The sequence below is a fragment of the Alligator sinensis genome, unplaced genomic scaffold, assembly GCF_000455745.1.
Source record: "Alligator sinensis unplaced genomic scaffold, ASM45574v1 scaffold257_1, whole genome shotgun sequence".
NCBI classification, from domain to species: domain Eukaryota; kingdom Metazoa; phylum Chordata; order Crocodylia; family Alligatoridae; genus Alligator; species Alligator sinensis.
In genome coordinates, this window is record NW_005842263.1 from 804,350 (window position 1) to 824,820 (window position 20,471).

Genomic DNA, 20,471 nt, shown 5'->3' on the forward strand with positions numbered 1-20,471 from the left:
GGGTTCCTCCCCCCCCCCCACCTCTTTGGCAGAGGCTGCTTGCTCCGTGGTGGGGGGCCCCAGTGCATCATTCTACCTCTGACTTGCCTGCACATCTGTTTGAAATGCTTTAGGATCTATAATAATAACACACTTATTCTGTCTGTCCAGAGCACAATGGTTCTTTCAGTAAGCATTGTGATTGGCTGCCAAGACAACCAATCAGAGTGCTCTGGATAGACAGAATGAGCCTATTATTATTATGGATTTTGTGAATTGTTAGTTGTGAGGCGGGCTAGAAGGAGGAAGTTTTTGGCAGTTGAGCGGAAAGTCTATAGGAAATGGTGTGAGAATATGGGGTAAGCATTAGGGGTGTATGAAATAGTCTGTATTTGATTCGGATTTCCATTCAGCCCAAACCAGGGACAGAGATTTGATTCACTGATTCAGATCACTGTCCTGATTCGATTCAGCTGAATCCGAATCTGAAGATTTGATGCTGATTCAGAGAATCAGTGATTCAGCCATAGACATGGCTTTAAATGTTTTTTCTACATACCTTGAGGTACCAGGTGCAGCTTGTAAACGCTGTGATGGTGGGATGGATGGAGGAGTATGTGCCCCGTGCTTGGCGGCAAACCCAGAAATGGACCGGAAGTACTTCTAGTCCACTTCTGGGTCTGCTGCTGAGTGCACGGGAGACCCCCCCGTCCCTGCGCCCCCCAGCTCAGCGATTGGCTGCGGGGGGAACCCAGGTGCCCCCCCAGACCCAGGAGGCACCAGTCATCGAGCCAGGGTGAGAGAAGAGGTCACCCATGTGCTCCCCGGCAGACCCGGAAGTGGACTGGAAGTGCTTCTGGTCCACTTCTGGGTCTGCTGCCAAGTGTGCCGAGGATCCTCCTGCACTCCTGTGCAACACTCTATGTGCCCCAGCATCGCGGCCTTCATGAGCTGCCTGGTACCTTGAGGCATGTAGAAGAAACATTTAAAGCTCTATGTCCGAATCATCGAATCTTTCCAGATCTCTCCAAATTGATTCAGAGGGTTCCGATTCAATTCAGAGAGATTCAAGTGTCTCCTGATTCGATTCTGATTCAGAGATTCGTCCGCTGAATTGGGCCGAATCTCTGCCGAATCGAATCAGTGACCAAAGCTTCGCACAGCCCTAGTAAGCCTAGGCATATTAGCTGGATGCTTGCAATAAAACGATGAACAGTGACATGACTGATAATATAGATAGTTAAGTTGTCACCTGTAGGTTTCATTGTTGACCTGTTGAAATGAATGGGACTCTTCAGATACCTGATCAGTTATTTTAGGACAGTGGTGCTCAACCTTTTTTACCGCAGGGCTGGCTGGGCAGTTCCCAGTCAGTCCATGGGCCGCATCCAGCTGGTGGTACCAGTCTGGTGCCTAGGACAGGTGCATTGGGCCCCAGGTGGGGAGGAAGAGGAAGTATGGATCAGCTCCAATCCAGGGCCGTTAGGGGGCAGGGATATGGCCTGGCCCCACAGGGATAGGGGTTGCAGCTCAGCACAGCCCCAACTAGTCGCGTGGTACTTGGCATTTAGGAATTTAGCAGGGAGGGGTGGCTTTATTAATGGCCACCACTCCTCTATCGCCAAATTTCCTGATCCATGCAGAGCCCCATGGGCCACATGTGATGGTTCTGCGGGCTGTATTTGGCCTGTGGGCCGGAGGTTGAGCACGCCTGTTTTAGACTATCAGCAGACTCAGTTCTTTAAATTCATTTGAATAGGTTATGAAGTGCAAATTTTGGCTTTGGAATACATAAAACTCTGTCTGTTGCTCATAGGGACAAGATAAATTTAATCTAACATTTCAGTCCCCATAGGTGTTCCTTACTGGAATCTATAAAGTAGTATACACATCATATTAAGCTTCAACACCTCTTGTATCTAAGGGCTTTTGTACTTGAAATTTGGTTTGGATAAAGGTAGTGGGAACTTTTAAGTGTAAGTACCTATGTCTAAGTAACTTCATATGTAGAAACCCAGAAAAAATGCTTATTCATTGTCATAAGACCCTTTCTATAGAAGTACATGCTGCCTTCCTGTATGGTATGCAGGAAACTCCTGATTCTGTGGTTGCACCCTGGTGATGATTTGTCAAACTGTAACACCTGAGCACTACCATGGAAACCAAGGGGATATCCTTTTAATATTATGGAGCTAAAAATCTGACGTGAAATATGTAGTTGTTTTATGATGGTAATTTTTACAAACATGGGTGTCAAAGGCTAGTTCAGAGGATCTATCCTATGTGGCTTGTATGCTTCTCTGAATGGTGGAATGAATATTTTTGGGGTTCTGTTTTCTTGGAAAATAACAAGCGCAGACTAAAAACACTTTGCCTACTTATATTCTGCAAATCATTTTTACAAGGTTTGTGTATATATTTATTTTTGGCTGCTGTGCATGTTTGAATTCCTGCATCTTAAAAAATACCAGTTCATTCTGTATGTCAGGATATCAACATTATTTCTGTAGTTATGCAGCTAATAGATTAGGGTCCCAGTCAATGAGCAGAGCAACTTCAAAGGGTGGAGCAGGTGACTGGAGTTACAAATTCTGGGGTCTGTTTTGGATAAGCCAGCGACTTTTCTTGTGCCATAGTTTTTTCTGTCTGTAAAATAGTATATATTACCTACTAGATTCTTTATATGTAACACAATTTGAAATTCTTCAATAAAAAATCACAACGGAAATGATTATGAATATGTTTAAACACAGCAAATATACATTTCTAATGTTTTATGTAGCTTTTCATGTTAAAAAATCAAGAATTTGGGGGAGGAGAAAGGAAAAAAAACCCAGCTATTGAATAGTCCAAGCTGTCAGGTATTCATTGACTACATCTGCCTTCCTGTTTTGTCCATGGTAATCTCATTTCTTCTTAAATTAAAATCAAATTTTTTTTTTTTTGTTAAAGCAATTGCAGCTGTTCTTATTTGCCAACATTCTGGGATTTACCCAGTGGTGTTATGATTACCTGTGGAAAGAACTGGATTTATTAATACCAACAGACAAGAAAGTGTTTTAACCAAGTGATAACAATCTCTTGCTCTGAAAGATAGCATCACACTCCAAAATAGATTCTTCTTTCAATCTGACATTGAAGTCATTGTGACTAAATTCTTTTAATTCTTTTGCTGTCATGCTTTTGCATAGTTTTGAAGAGAAACTTTTAAGATTGGGTGGCAGAGTGCCCACCTTTGTAAGAGTAATAGCCATTTGGACAGTATTGGATGTATCAAAAATCTTGCATAATTGTAAAGTAAGGTAAGAATTCTTTGGGTTGTTTTCTGTCTTTAGTCTGTTTAGGCTTCACAATGCATCAGGCATTACCAGTTTTCAAGGACAAGTGATTCAGAAGGTGTATTTGAAGGGTTGTTTGAGAGGGTGCATGGAGCTCACAAACTGAAGCCTTTTGTTTCTTCTTGTAGAGTTAATGCAACAAAGGGCCTACCGTCTTATGCTACTTCTGAGCAGTTTTTAAGAAGAAACTTCATAGTGTTTCCCATTACCTTTCCCTTCTCCTTGTCAAGCAGGTGTTTCCAGCGTGACAGTAACCCTCTACCATGTTGAGATTTTGTCTGAAGTGACACACAGTGCTCCAACTGTTAATATTGTCCAAAGTGACACACGGTACTCCCATTGTTAGTACTGTGGCTTTGGCTTTGCTCTTTGTGATAGGGTGTATGTGTATCCATACCTCTATTCAGGATGCGTATACTTACAAAAGAAATTTTGATCAACACAAGTGTTAAAATAGCTCTTGAGAAAAATGACCAGATGGTTTTCCCCACCTTGAGCTACAGCCTGAAGTTGGGCAGAAGACAGGGTAGATTTTTACCTTTATAGACCAATTAAACCATAGATGTATAGCATAAGCTTTTGTAAGCAGAGGGCTTACTTTATCAGATGCTGTGAAGAGACTGCAGGAGGCACTGCTGCTAAATAAAAAGCAGTGATTAGAATACAAAGATTAGGAAAAGAGAGAGGAAAAAGGAGAGGCTGCCGAGAGAGGCAAGGTGGGTAAGAGAGAGAAAAATGAAGTAGTGGTCCCATTGAGGGATGTACATCTTTATAAAAGCTAATTCAAGGAATGGGATGAAAAATCTGTAGTCTCAGTTTATACCGTACTTAACACAATCCAGACTGTGGATGATTTCTTGTTCCAGAATTTCCCATTCAAGTTAGATGGTCAAGGTTTTGTTGTCCATGAACAGCCACTCTGAAGTCGGCGATGGAATGTCCAGCAAGGTTCAAATGTTCTGCCACAGGCTTGTGTGCATCTCTGGTGTTGGTGTCAGGTAGATGTTCATTCATTCTTACACATACAGATTGCACCATCTGTCCAATGTAGACAGCAGAGGGGCACTGCAAGTAGGTGATGGGGTATACAATGTGGTGGAGGTTCAGGTAAATGAATCTCAGATGTTATAAATTGTGTTATTTGGTCCAGTGATAATACAGACTTTACTGATGAGGGGACACGGCTGGCATCTGAGTCCAGAGCAAGGTCTGGTGCCTCAATGAAAAGAGGAGTCGGGTAGTCTTGCTGGAGACACCATTAGAGGTTTGGGAGCATAACAGGTTTGTTCCCTGTAATTATCTTGAGATGGTTGTTATTTTCTAGGAGGGATTGGAGGTCATTAACGATGTGTCTTAGGTGTTCAAGCTAGGGGCTGTAGGTGACAATCAAAGGGATTCTGCTGTCCTTGTGTTGGGGTAGGTTGGAGCAGGGTGTGAGTCTGGGTCTGGCTATACTATGGTAGGGTCATCTTAAGTTGTTAATTGGGTTTCAGATCACATTATGCTCAGACTTCTGCAAACTAAGCAGCAGCGTGGGGAACAACAATAACAGTATATGCTTATTTTAGCTACATTTGGAGGTGGGCTATGACCCATTTCAGGGCTTGGTTATAAATCACATTGGGTAAATTAACTGATTAATGATTAAAATGTGAGTCTTATATCCAGGGGAGATACTGTTCTCCTGCCTTCCAGTATCATTATGTGAAATAAGGTATTAAGTAATATTTACTTTAGGCTACTTTTAGGGAAAAAAGGAACTGTCTTACAATGATTAAGCTGTAAGATCTTCAGGGCTCTGTATTTGTACAGTATTTAGCACAGCTGGGTCCCTGTGTGCTTCTAGAATCCAAATGTTAATGGTGTTTCTGATTTAATGTTTTTGGGTTCCACAAACTAGAAGTTGCATGAAACTTCCTAGGCTCCCGGTAGACATTATACTTACGATACAATTTAACACGTTAATTGTTCCATAAATAGAATCCTGCCACATGTTCAGGGATTAATGGTGTGACAAAATGAGAAACCAGTCATTATCTCATTTTGTGGAACACTTTTTTGGGACATCACACCGCAAATTCAGTGTGTGGCAGTGGGGCTTGGCTGACAGCCACATTGAGCAGCCATGCATGAGCTATAAGCAGCAGCTTTAGGTGCCAGTGCCAGGAGCCCATCAGTTGATGGGGCTCTGTGTGCCTCAGCAGGCTGATGGTTGCACAGTGCAGCCCTTCATGGGGCTGCACTGGGCAGTTTGCAGTATGCCGACACATGGGGAGCCCATCAAGTGGGCTGGGGTTTCTGGTCATAGTCCTGGGGCTCGCTGTGACTTAGCATTTTTAAGATCCTTGCTCCTCAGTCCCAGAGAGAGCCTGAGAGCAAGGAAACAAACCAGCTGGGTTTGTCTGCACCTGGCTGAGCTGCCAGGTATGGGGTGGGTTAAACTCCTTAATGGGAGGGGGAGGGGGAGAGGGAGAGGAAGCAGAAGCCCCTTGGCTCCCTGAGATGGGAAACTTGTTATTGCAACCTACTTGGGTTACAAGATCCTATTAAAATATTTACACTGTTGGGATTGTAGATCAGACTGCATCACACCATTATTTAACTGTCTGTCAGGGGCCCTAATTGTCAATACAGCTACCACCAATACCATGCTCCAAACCTGTGGTGCAAGGAATTTTCCAAAGTTGCTGTTTTTTGTACCCTTACTTCTGTCTGGCAAGGCTTGAACTAGGCAGCCTGTTATGCAGTCTGCTTCTAGTATCTTCAGGCCTGGCCTACCGTACCCCATCCTTGTCTTGCAGTCGTGCACTTTTGAAAAGAGTGGTTTGTGTAGGAAGGAAGATAGGACTTATGTTGGAATTTGTTGCTGTCCCCTTTTTTACCTTTGTTCTGCAAATGGATACCATGTTTTCTGAGACCACTTCTCATAAGTATACCATGAATAGAGAAAGGAATAAGGAAAGGTTTCCTACCTTCTAGATCTACCCACTAGGTTATTGTGTAAACCATGGACACTGACACCACTTTCTCTTGGGCCATGTTTTTCAGTGAATGTGGCATCAGCTGCTGTGCCTTGTGCTGAACCTAGGGATGTCTGTGTGTTAAGTATGCTCTGAAGAGGCCTGTTGGTTTGGACCTCAGGAGGCTTAAACATAGGTCATCTTGGTTTGTAAATCCCAAAAGGCCTTGTGCACTGATCTGGTTTGCTCGGCCAAGACCAGCTCAACTGCTTGATGAAGATGCCTTATATTCCTGCTTTCCCTGATAATGTATTTATCGGTTCTCAAGTACTTCTTTCCCCTATCTCTCACCCATGCATCTCATAAATCCTGAAGTCCACTTTGACATTTTAAGGATTGAGGGAAAACAATTCAGTGGATGCAGATTCTTAGAAGATAGTTTTCTTGCAAGATAGGGTTTCCTTAGAATAAGCTTCCTTAATTGCATGTTTTTGTCCTCCAGTACAGAGTGTTTAACTGCATTAACATATAGTGCATTTTGTTAGCCAGCCCATGTTTATTACCCTTTGACATCCAGAGGCTAACAGTTTTCCTTGAAAAAGCTTTTCCCACCTGACAAAGGAAATACAAGTAAGTCAATGGCCATTAGAGGTATCATAGATTGAAGTCCAGGCATAAGGCTCCTATCAGCTTGTAATGGTAGCAGTAGAAACACAAATTATAAAATACTTTAAAATAAAACAATTCCAAACTAACAGCATGAGCAATCTGTAAATATTTATACAGAGATTTGTATGAAAACTGTGCCTGTTTACAATAAACTTTTTTTTAATCTGTACCATGTCTTTTGTATAATAAGAAAATGGCTAATATAACTATGAATTCTGAAAACTGTCAGCGTGCATTGTTTCTGAAAACTTAATAAGGCTATAAAATGCGTGGGAGCTTGTAGACTAAGCCAGTGTGAATAGAATGGTGTGTTTCAGATGCATATGTTACAGTTCATAAGCTTTACAGCTTTTTGACTGCTTATTTCTTCCAGATATACAGAAGAGATTATACCCCAGCACCCATGCCTGAAACTTATTAGCAACTGTGAGCAGATGCTTTCCAGTCACACATCAAGACGCTTGCTAACCATGGAAAAGGTGAAAGAATTTAAGGTAAATTGTTCCTAGTAGTGTTGTACAAAATAGCGGCTGTTAAATTTGTTGAGGGTTTTCTCTCTTCAGCATTTGATCTTCAGCTCTGCTGTGATCGAGACTTTTATGACTGGAATGAGAGGTTTTGTAAAATCACTATGTACCACTTCAAAAAAAAAAGAAAAAAACACATCAGGTTTTTAAGTTGCTGATTTTAATCAAGCACTGTAAAGCAATGATTTGTTTTTTAGTTTTGGTAAACTTGTCATGCAGGGCACACTGGCTGACACGGTAGGGAGGATCAGTTTGCCTTTGAGTTCAGTGGGGATTGTGAGTGTTTACCTTGGAAAACTTGGTCGTTAAATAAACTATAGTCAGTTCTCTTACTTTCTCTTTAGTGGTAAGTTTAATGTTTAGTTCAGTGATAGAAGGGGCATCAGCTTTGTGACAGTGGCATTTGTCATAATATCCTACCTCCAACTCCTCTATAGGAAAGGGAAGATTTTTTTTAATACTTACAAGCTCTCCTGAGAAGTGTCTCAGATGAGCAGGTCTCCCTTATCTTCTTGCCATTGTCTTCTGCTTAAACTCTGTTAAAGAAAACAAAAAACCGAAGAACAGTTTGGAAGCACAATATTAAGTTATGGATGTGTCCCGAGATGGAGAACACTGGGGGGGTGGTAACTGGAGTTAGTGGGAATGGCTGTACACAAAGCAGCAGCTGTTTTGAGGAACTCCCCTGGCCTTGGAAGAAATGACCCTGGAATAGACCTAGGGCAGTGTTTCCCAAGCTGGAGATTTACCTCAGTTCATCATGTACCATCATTGCAGCTTCCTGACCCCATGCTCAATATTGAAGAAGCCGGTGTTTTCTTGGAATAAACTGGGTGTTCCTGGCATTAGAAGGAATCCTTACCCATCATAGGAAGTGTGGGGGAGGTATGGATAAGTATCATGTCACTTCTTAACTATACTACCAGTATTGGACTCTCTCTCACCTTGTACAGTCTTAACTAGTTGTAAAAAAAAAAACAAAAAACCCCCCTAAAACAGGTGAAGAGTCAAAGTAGATTCCGGTATGTAGGCCTGCAAGGGGCACACGGTACCAACTCAGCGAAGTTCCCATCCTAATACATAATATCTAACTTAAATTGTCAAGCAGCATTTAAGTTACTGTAACAAATTGCACATGTGTTTCCGAGTAAGTGCAGTTGACTTTGGCAGTAACAAACCAAGAGTTCAAATTATCTGGAAAAATACATTTTTTTCTGTATTATTTTGATACAGTGACAGGTTTGCCATTAGTAGTACACGTGGGTCTCTCTTTATGCAAATTTGTTTGTATTCAACGACCTTATTTATACCAGAAATTCGCTTTGTGTGAGAAAAATCTGATCTTATGCGAAGTTGGCAGGCAATGAGGTCCCTGCAGGCTGGCAGAGTTCCATCCTGCAGGGAGCTGGGAGGAAGCAGAAGGAAGGCGGTGAGACAGGGGGCACCATGTGCATGTGCAGTATGTGCATGTGGCCCCAAGTAGCCTCAAGGGCAGCTCCAGCAGGTAAGGGGGGGGGGGCAGGAAAGTGTGCTTGAGGCCCCTGTAGAGAGGGAGCTGGGCAGGGTGCTGTCCAGCTGGGGGGTGCTTGGGGCCTGGGACTAGTGTGCAGCTGCAGGGCCCCAATGGGGAGCAGGACGGACCCTCTGATGGCTCATTGGGGGAGGGCTAGCTCCTCGCTGCTGCGTGCACTTTGAAGGGGAAGGGGCAGACTCACGGGCACAGTGGGCCCTGGCCCCATTCCTGGGCCTGGCTTAGCTCCTCTCCCTGTCTGGACGCAGTGCCCTACACCCCGCTGCCCTGGCCACGTGCCTCTTGTGCGTGAGGACGTGTCCCTCAAAGAGCAGCAGACGCAGGAGGCACATCCCCAGGGCAGTGCAGGACAAGCAGCCGCCATTCCCTGCCGCCCTGCTTCCCTGCCTCAGGTGCTTTTCCAGCCCGGCAGCTGCGACCTGGCACGGCTGAGAACAGCAGGGCTGTGTGGAGAAGCTACAAGCTCCCTGCTGCACCAGGAGGCTGGAGAGGCACCCAGGGAAGGGAAGCAGGGCAGAGCCAGGAGCTGTGAGCAGCCGGCGTTCCCTGCCGCCTTGCTTCCCTCCCTGGGTGCCTCTCCCGTGTGTGCCGCTGCTTGCAGCATGGAGCTCACAGCCTCTCCACACAGCAGTTATTGTATTGTGTGATTACTGTTTGAATTTGTCATGGTTTGGTGGGGGGGCAGTAGAGTGATGCTGGTGCGTATCCCTATTAATTACACGCAATAATGGATTCGCTTCATCTGAGGTTTTTTTCGGAACGCAACTCTTGCATAGAGACCTGAGTGTACTCAAGAGCCATATGGTCAAATTTGAACCACTTCACTTTCTGTTTATAGGCATTTGTTATTTAGCACTGTTGTGTGTCGTGTCACCTAGTCCTTTCTCTATTTGGTCAGTTCAGTGGCTGTAGCAGTTAGTTTTGCTCACCTGAATTTAGTTGGCAGGCGTCTTCCTAAGTTGAAACTATGTGGGTGTCTCTGCTCGGGGATCTAGATGTCTTTTAGATAGCTTAAGGACACTGAAAAGTAGAACACTGGCGTGTGTCCAAGTAATAAGTAAAGATTTGTATTGTTAATGCCTTCCACCAAGAAATGTTTTGATAGTTTCTAGGGTTTGGCATCATGCTATCGAGGGTATCTTAATCATCATACTTCCTGTTCTTTTTCATATCAATTTAGTTTTGTAGGATGGCATGAAAAAAGAGAACCGGACCTCTGGCAATTTTTTCTTGCTTGTGAGTGTTTTTATATGCCAGCATTCTGAGTGCCTCTTTAAGATGTTTAATATCACATCATTTAATTAGGCACTAGTTTCTAGTGCATCTCATCCACTGTGTTCAGAAAGAACTACAGAGTTTTCATGAAGATAATGATATTTAGATTATACTTAGTCATCATGCAATATTTCTAGTATTTGCCAATATTATCAGTAATGAATAAATTGTATATGTTACAATAAATACCATATAAACACTCCAAAACCCTATCTCAACAGGAGTTTGACCTGTGGTTGAAAATCTCATCAGCAATAAATCTGATTGAACTTGTGCTAAAAATCAGTTGTCTCTAATTTCAAGAAAGTATTTAATATGAAAGATGAAATTAGATACTAATTCAATTAAAAATATTGACATATTGTAATTTTACAAGGATTTCAAAAACACCCCAGACTAATACAACAGTTCATTTTTTTTTCTAGTCCTGTTTGAAAATAAATCTTTTTCAGCTGATAAAGCTGCGATTTTTTTGTAAATTTGGAATAAAATGCAAGCTCATTTAGCACAAATTGGATAAAGCCAATACAAAAAAAATTACTCTAACACAAACACTGAATGGACAGGAAGTTTTAAAGAAAACATTTTCAAGTTTTCTTTGGATGAAGGTGCCTGTCACAAATTACTCCCTTCCCTCTTAATAAATTAATGTGGCTATATTGGAGGATGACTTAATAGCCACTTAACTGTATAGATTTGCATAAAATGTACACTGAGAAAATTGATGAATGAAAAAAGTAAAGATGATTAACTAAAGAAGGCAAGGTAGAACAGTATGTGCCAGGTGTCAACTTAGCTGAAGAGACAGAGTTCAGATTGGTAATAAGGAATTCTAGTATTTGGAGACTATAGGCATTCATGTAGAAGGACCAAAGTGCATCCAAAAGCAAAGCATACAAGTGTCTGTTTTCCAAGTTGCTTCGAATTCTGTCACACTTGTGGCTTCTAATCTAGTAGAATCTATTTTGTCTTATGTTTTAGTTTAAATGCAAGTTGGGCCAGTTGAAGCACTTTACATTGTGCCAAATTATTTTCCAAAATACATACAAAATCTATTTACATCACACTGGGAAGAGGCGGCAGAAAATGTATAGATAGATCTGTATTGCCTATATTTGGTTTCTAGTTTCAAAGAAATTATTTAACTCCTTGTGAAGATGGGACAAAACAATTTCCAGTATTTTTACAGAAATGATCTAGAGACTCCGTATGTATTCTTGAACGGACCAAGCAATTAAACTTTTAAATTCCTGTCATACTGAGTATGTATTTTACTGTTCTACTTACAAACTTGCCTGTCTTCCAGTTTTGTTGGAGGGTCATCAAGTCACCATATCTGTCTTGCTACTACTATATTACATCAGGCTTTTTAACAGAAATATTTCACATCTCTTTTTCCAGGCAATTATTCTTCTAAAGTTTTTAATCAGTACCTTTGGACACAAGGTCAATAGAGGTAGTGCTGATCGCACTTAAGAGACGTGCCTAAAGACTGCAGGTCAAGATGGAAATGAGAATTTGTCTAACATGCTCGTTCCTAACTGCCCATGAAAAAACTCTAAAGCAAAGTGCTTTAGAGATTTGCAGAGATAAGTGATTCCAGCATGTCTTTGTCATACAGTCACTCTAAGAATCTTTATTGATTATAAGTTTCCCCTACTGTATTTACCAGCTTCAGTTGCTAGATATGAGCGACCCTGTTGTCCATAGTTTTGAAATGTCTTGGTGTTGTTTATAGCTGTATAACATTAGTGCAAGTGGTTTCTATAGCTACTGTTCGGCACCAGATGTAGAGCAGTGGGAAGCTGTGATAAGGGTAGGAAGATTTTTTAAACAAAAGCCGGACATGGATAATTACCCTGAGGCTGAACTGAGGCCCACTAGATTCAGAAAAAAACTTTTGCATTAGATTTTAATTCTTGCACAAAGTTAAATAATAACAACAACATCACACACAGTTTTACTTTGTCTTTTTCCCTCCTTCCCCATCTCTCTCATTTTTTGGCAATACACTGTGGTATATTTTTAGTGTTCGTTATAAAATAATCAGTATGAAACTACACAATCTAATAGCCTGTAAGCAGTTAGTTGGCTTTTACTTTGACTTCAGCCTTGTTGCTTTTAATTATTACAGGATGCATTATAAGCCATTTTAGGGCACGTGTTTTATAGAAACCAGCAGTTTAGCTGCAGACAGCTGCCCCGGGGGAGGATGTAGATGACTTGAGGTCAATACCAAGGATGTTGAAGAAATCATCATCTTGTTATCAAAGAACTTGACAGTGGGCAAAGGGGAACCTTCAATATGACCCTTCACTAAAGGGAAAAATCTTGTGCTTTTTTGTAATGCTGTTAAAGAGGAGATATACTTACTCAAGTTAGTAGCTGCAGTTCCTTGTTGGTCTCTCTCTGTGTCCCAAAGCAGTGCCTTCTAGGTAAATTTCACCAATTTGTCCACAATTACCATTAGATATTATACCTCTAATATATCAGGAAGCAAAGTGACTAACTTTCCTATTCTCACTATTTATCCTCAAGTAGTATTGGCTATTGTAGCATCCCATTTCCCTCCTCTTTCTGAAGTAAGTAATGTTGAGCATTAAGGAAAGGGAGTTAGAAGGTGATATTTAAAACATGAAAGTTCACCTCTTTGCCCTTGCCTTCTGCTTTGCTTAAAAAGTGGGTGCTAAGGGATCCCTTGTTGACGGAAGCTGGCAATTTACTGATCAAAGGGGATTTGACACCAATACTATACTGTGTGAAATCTGCTGTTCTGCTTTCTCCAGGTTTTGTTCATTAACAAGGCCCAGGGACCTTCTGTAGCGAGCATGTGGAGAAAGAACATCTTTAAAAAATTGGCAGAATTACTTTTGCAGGAATAAAGCTCATATGTAAAATATACGAACTTCAGCTGTTGTTCAAAAGCAGATTTCAGTTGGGATGGTATGGATGATTTTCTGTGAACATCTGTCATTATATTCTGACTCCCAGTAATTAGTCAACACCCAGCAATATAATGATGTCATTTGAATAAATTACTTCAGAAAGATCTGGCATGTATTTGTCTTTGTGAGATTAAATGCAAACTATTGCCCATGTTCAGATTTTACCTGTTCAGTTTGCGATTCTTTTACTGGTATTCCAGGAAAAAAAACAGATGTACCTCCTAAGTCCGCTGGTCTGCCTGCCATGTAAAGTAGGTTTTAAATATTAGTATCAAAGTCTGAAATTGAGAAAAGAATTTGATATTGACTAGCTGAATTCTAGTTTTTTGCTACAGAATTACTATATGTTCTTGCATACAAGCGCACCTTTTCCTGAAATTCAGGTGCTGGAAATTGGAGTGCACGTTACAAGCGAGGACATATGGTAACAGCAGTTTCAGCTTCTGTCAGTGCTGCACATGAGGCTCCTTAGCTGCTGGCTGTACTAACTTCTTGTCCTCCTCCCTACCCCCTGCCAACCAAAGGCTCATAGGCAGTTCCTCGCAATTGAGGACCTTCCATGATTGCTTTATCTGTGGGTCAACCATTGGGGCATCTTCTTGCTGTCTGGTAAAATCATTGCCAGAATTCTGTTGAATTACCTTATGCAACACATTGAACAAGGTCTCTTGCCTACGAATCAGTGTGGTTTCAAGAAAGGACGTGGGACCATCGACTCGGTGTTTGCAACTAGTCAACTTCAGGAGAAATGCCAGGAACAAAACCTGTAAATGACTTTCATTAACCTGATAAAAGCATTTGATAGTCAATCAGGAGAGCTTTTGGAAGATCATGGCAAAATCTGGTTGCTTGGAGAAATTCATCACAATAGTTTAGAAGTTCCATGATGGCATGCTCACTTGCATTGTGGATGACGGAGGCATCTGAACCATTCCCAGTCACCAGTGGAGTCAAGCAGGGCTGTTTGGCCCCAACCCTCTTCAGTATGATATTCTCTGCTATGCTTACAGATGCCTTTCGTGACTATAACACTGGGATTGACATCAGTTACCAGACTGATGACAAACTTTTTAATTTGAGGAGACTACAGGTGAAGACAAAATTACAGGAAGTGACTGTTCGTGATCTTCTGTTTGCTGATGACTGCTCCCTGAATACCGAATCTGAGTCTGATATGCAATGGAGTATAGATCAATTCTCTTCCAGTTGTGATAACTTTGATATCACAGTCAACACTAAGACGACAAGTGATGCACCAGCCTGCACTAGGAAAGTCTTATGTAGAGCCTACCATAACAGTGAATGGCCAAACCCTCCAGGCACTGGACAAATTCACCTATCTCGGCAGTACACTGTCATGTGCAGTTCACATCAGTGATGAAACCAATATCAGAATTCCTAAAGCAAGTGTGACCTTCGGCAGATTATGTGCAAATGTGTGGGAGCACAGAGACATCAGTCAACAAACAAAACTGAAGGTCTGCAAAACATTGTGTTGCCAGTTCTGATGTATGAATGTAAAACCTGGACAGTGTACAGGTGCCGTGCTTTGAAACTGAACCAAACCAATCAGTGATGTCATGGTCATCTTCGAATCTGAAGGACGAACAGCATCTGTGGTTCTGAAGATGGCTGACAAGGCTGATCCAGGACCAACAGACTGTTGTAACTTGGGCATGTGTTTCTGTGTGGGGTGGGTGGTCTGGATTCTTGATTTGGTCCACAACACACTGTTTCTGTTGCTCCCGCCTCTCTGTGTCCTGTTGTCATTGTAAGGGTTCAAAGTACTGAAATCCTCACAGCAGACTCTTTCTCTATTTGGGACAGTCCTGGGTGATAGTCTTCCATGAGTTGATGTCAATGCTGCATTTTTTTCAAGTTGGCCTTGATAATGTCCTTGAAGCACTTTCTCTGCCTTCCTGTTGAGTATATGCCTTAACTGAGCTGGTAGAATAAAACTTGCTTCAGGAGTCTGGAGTTAGACATCCAGATGATGCGGCCGTCTCAACAAAGTTGATGTCAGATGATCATCAAATCAGTGCTCTCGTTGTGTTTGCTTGCAAGAGGCTGCAAATGTTGGTGTCTCTGCATTCCCACTGGATTTGATGGATCTTTTGCAGGCAGTGTTGATGGTACTTCTCCAGTGACTTGAGGTGTCTCCTGTATGTTGTCCATGTCTCATTTCTGTACAGTAAGATGGGGAATCATGACTGCTTGATAAACCTTGAGTTTGGTTTCAAATCTGGTGTTGCAGTCTTCGAACACCCATTTCCTCAGGTGTCCAAAGGATGCACTTGTACACATGAGGTGATGTTGCATTTCTTCGTCGATTTCAGCCTTCTGCAAGAGATGGCTTCTAAGGCGTAGGAAATGCTCAGTGTTCTCCAGAGCCTCACCATAAATCTGAATTATTGGAGCTGGGGACTGCTCATTAAGTCCTTGTTCATGGAGGACCTGAGTCTTCTGAATGTTAAGTGTCAGTCCCATTGTCTTGTATGCCTCAGTAAGATGTCAGTGATTGCCTGAAGGTCCACTTCCGAGTGAGTGCACACTACAGCGTCATCGTCATACTGGAGCTCGATGATTGTGGTTGAGGTGGTCTTGGTCTATTTTAGCTCTACTCTGACTGGAAGCTTGTTTGTTGGTCAGATAGCATCACAATAAGGGACATTGAGAAGAGTGTTGGAGCAATGATGCAAACTTGCTTAACTTCCATCTAAGCTTAAAGGGATCTGTAATAGATCTGTTACTGATAACAACTGCTTGCATGCTGTCGGAAAATATTGCTGACCGCTGGAGCACAGCAAGCTCTTCCCAAGGCCTGGTGTACCACAGTAGAGTCCACCTTAAGAGTGTTATCTTGAGCTAATGATGTTCCCTTTGACTGGATACAAGCACATTGCTCTTGTCTTGAATTTTGTTCTAGCTTCTGTTGCAGACTTCTTTCCTTTCTCTGTTTTGAAGGTTTATTGCCTACAAAGCTAAATATTTCGTTAACCTCTCAAAATCCTTAAATAATGTAGTATTTTCTTTGATACCTCTTTCATGTTTTAGAGTAAACATCTGGTTGCTGTGTTTGATTAGGGGTTGCAAACCTGAAGAGGTTAAAAAACTCTGATCTAGAAATAGTAGTGCCATGTTCTTCAGAAAAAAATCCTTCACTATCAGAATTGATACAGACTGACCTGTGGGGAAGAAACAGGCTTACTGTTTTCATTCCTCCTCTTTCTCCTAGTGGAAGTGTTTTCTATGCCTAGGATAGTAACACACCATCAGGGTTATGAACCAAGGAAGTGTCAGGGAGGGGCACCTGTCACAGGCAACAGAACACATGCTATAAAGTAATGTATTCTGTAATGGCTTTACCCATGTCACCCTTCTCGACTCGCTCTCTAACTTCTCAGTACACAAATTGGACTGATAAGCACTTGGGACATACTGCTGGCAAGACATGTGTTTGTGTTTTTACACCATATATTTCCTTTAAGGCTTTAGTTTAGATGGCTATTTTGAGCCAAAGGAAAGTCGGAAAGTAGAACAGTAAATGAAAACAGCATGCACAGGAACATGTCTGATTGATTTTATCCAGCAGAGGGCAGTTGTGCACATGCCCACAAATCAGCGCATTACAAATAAGTTTCCTTACTGAAAATGCACAGGGTAGGTCTTCAGTGTTGTACATTCTAAACTGGTGGGTCCCCTGCCAGGAGCATGGTCCCAGTTGTGTCAATCATGTTCGAGCCAAAAAAAGTTGCATAAACAGTTACTCAGAAATTTTTTTGTAGCATTTTATTTACCGTAACAATGTTTATGCTCTTGGATATATCGTATAAATAAAAACAAAAGCCAATGCAACGTGATCACTTTAGAGTAATGGCTAAGGATTGAGACTGGTATTTTTAGTGCCAATTTATTTCTGTGTTATTGTTTGTATTGAAGTGACAAAATATACTTGTACCACCTTAATTTCAAGTCCAGCGTGAGAGTGAATAACCTAACTTAGTGCTGGAAGCAGTAAACACATTTATTAATTTTAAAAAAAGCATCAAGTTAAAAATTAAAGTAAAACAATAGTAAATTTCATGTGCGTATTCAGGGGAAACATTTTAAGGGTTTCTTTTTCCTGTAGCATTTGGTAGTTTGTGTGAGGTTTCTTATACCAATTCAGTACTGTTGACAAGCAGAGTAAACTTACATAAACCATAAATGCTAGACTGTCGTTTAAAATAGCCACCCTGCTTCCTTAGAACTCCAGAGTACAGCTTGATATATTTTTAATGTAGATTCTTGATAACAGTACTTAATTAAAACTTAATTGCACAAAGCCAGGAGTTGGTAAACAAAAAGTCTCAAGTAAAATGGCCACAATAAGCGACTAAAATAAGATTTGTCTTTGTGCATGTGTGTAATGTAAATTTATATAAATGTATATAAAAGCTTCAATCACAGATTTAACATTACAGCTTAGTAAATTCTGTTGCTGTCTGCTTTATTTTTTGCAGAATCTATGTCCATTTTTGCCCTTTTCTGTGTTTGCTTTCCACAAATATTTGAGTGATCAAGTTTTACTATAGTAGTAACATTTGCAGAACCAGTCTTTAAATTTTCCTGCATGAGTACTTGGGTACTTACCCAGTCAGTGGGTAATCATATGCTGGTGTTTATCTGAGAAGCTAAACCTCAGGTAAAGCAGCACAGCTCAGCTATCAAATGTTCATAGAAAACTGATGGTTGGACCAGAATATGTTTTTAAAAGTTTTGAATTTATGCATTTGATTAAATGATCCACTTGTACAGATTATTTTGAGAAGCAAAGCTAAATTACATAAAAATTCATTGCAAGTCTATTTCTCTAGTCTGTTTAAGTTTGAACTTTGGAGTAGAATGCATTTGTTAATTCTGATAGACTTTGTTGGAATGTGTACTACTTATCGAACAAACAGCTTTAGAAGGATTTTTATAGCTGAGTGCCTGATGTTGACTTTGCAGTAACTTCTAGGACAAATGACAGCGTATACTTAGTCTGCCTTTTGTATTGTGATACCATACAGGACCAAGATCAGTATTCTCACTTGCTGGACAGTCAGTACATGCCATACAAGGGGCACAATTCTTTTCGTGACAAGTACTTCAGTGGTGTGACAAAGAGGATTGCCAAGGAAGAAGATGACAACCAGAAGTAACAAAATAAACAGATTAAAATGAGGAAAGAATGAAGACTTTATTTCTTTGTAAAGACATCTGGACATTAACATTCATCTGTTTCAGAAAGCAAATACTGCTTTTAATATAAAAACAAAATGAAAACCACAACATAAGAACAGTTCTTTTTAATTACTTTTGTTTATAGCAGATTTTATTGTACAAGGTTTTTGAGACTTATTTAATTTATATTTGTACTTTCAAGTACTAATGATGATTGACTAAAACCATTATTATTATTCTTTTACTATTAACTTTTACAAAAAGTAGTAGTATTGTTTGGCTTCTTAAACTGTGAACATCTGGATTTTTTAGAAACACATAATGGTGATCAAGGATCACTTATTAGGAAGATCGTTTTAATTTTAGGGTTTTTTTTTAAATAATACACAATAAAACCAGCAATGCTTGTTGTGAATTTCTTAAAATTGTTGCATGCAACAGCTTCTCATGTGAATTCTTCCTGCCATATCCTGGCCAGCTATATTTAAGAAGAAAAAATCCTCTATGACCTGACAAGACTTGGCGAGGCTATTAAGCCCTATGAAGCCTGTCCACATCTGAAGCTCATCTATACCTTGGATTTGCTCTCGCATTCCTAAACCTTGACTCTTGGTCAAGCCAACTGTCTGTAATTTTTGGTTCAGAAACTAACTGTGATAGTTAAAACAGTAACAACAACCCCCCCAAAATTCAGTAATGGTTCTCTAATGGTATTAAATTTAATCAGCTCTTTGAAATTGAAGCTGTATTTCTTAAAGGGAAAACTTTGCTGAATTCACATTGTGTCCATCATGAAAATATCTTGCTTAAAAACCACAAAGCCTATTAATACAGGATGTTAATGGCTTTTTTGTTTTTGGTGGTGAAATATACTTCAGTAGGGCGTTGGTGAATGTATCAGCTCATTCCTGCCAGATAAAGACCCCACTTCTTAATTTACTGCAGGCTGTTGTGGTCCTACAGTAATCTGGCTATAGTCGGGAGCTCCATAAAACCAGTAATATCTAGGCAGGCACAATCATTGTGTATCTTCTTTAGTCCATTGACTCGTTTCACTCTCTGTGTTACAGCCTTGAGTTCCAGCAGGAACAGCTCAAATTTTCAGTGACAAATTTGTCTACCCTTCTGGATCTAATCTGTGGTGTGTTGGGAAAGTTTTAAAACAGTGATTTATTTTCAGTATTGTCATTATAAACCACTGTGTGCAGAGATTTAAAGTGGGCCATAATATAATTGTTCTGTTCTAAACTTAGAGTGATATTGAAGCCCAGAAGCTTTTTTTGGCAACAAAATGTGAATTGAGCATTTACCTAAAAAAAAAATGTTGCTTCTGAAACTTGTCCTTTGTAACTTATGACTTTAATTTCATCAGAAATATTTGGTATTTGCTCTTATTTCTCTCAAAAGGACTGAAGGTTAGAGTGCATGGAAGGTATTTCTGCAAATAGATTTGCAATGCATTTATAATTACATCTCTATGAAAATTGGCCTTTTGCAGAAATGAACTCAAGTGGCTGTGCAAGATGTGTGACAGTTAAAACTCAGGCTGTATGTGTGTTAAGAGAATGATTAGGTTTGTTTCTACCCTACTTGCTCCAAATAGCATTCCCTTTTGCATTGCAGGTAACAGCACCTCTTTTGGTAATTCACACATCACAGCTCTTGTTCAGTAACAAAAATTACACTTTCCAGCTGCAGTTACAGATGTAACTGGGGCACTGATGTTAACATCCACTGTTTAAAAATAATGTAGAATAAAAGGTAGCCAAAGAAGCACTTTTCTAGCATCCAGCACCTAAATATCCTGTAGGAGCACCTGAGTTGTCCAAGTTTTTCTGAACCATTTCCTCAAGATCTGACATCCAAGCAGCAGATTGCAATTATGCTTATAATCTATGACCCCTGCGGTTTGGCTAGTTGCAAGGCGGTGACAGAGCCACCATGCATTCTGTAGTGAAGGACTGTTTCATCTTTGCACAATTTTGTCTCCATTGCAGATGGATGGTTCTCCTTCCTCAGGCAGAAATCGGCTATCAGCAGCA

General features: G+C 40.7%; 1 protein-coding gene across 2 annotated transcripts in view; it reads left to right on the forward strand.

Moving 5' to 3' along the window:
• TRMT11 (tRNA methyltransferase 11 homolog) overlaps window positions 1–19,132 on the forward strand; it is a 44,219-nt gene extending 25,087 nt beyond the window's left edge. For both annotated transcript variants that reach the window (XM_025209002.1, XM_025209003.1), the window contains 2 exons: window positions 7,320–7,440; window positions 18,276–19,132. In XM_025209002.1, the coding sequence (XP_025064787.1) occupies window positions 7,320–7,440; window positions 18,276–18,407 (253 nt within the window). In that variant the 3' untranslated portion in view covers window positions 18,408–19,132. The remainder of the gene's footprint in view (window positions 1–7,319; window positions 7,441–18,275) is intronic.
• Window positions 19,133–20,471: the final 1,339 nt, after the last annotated feature.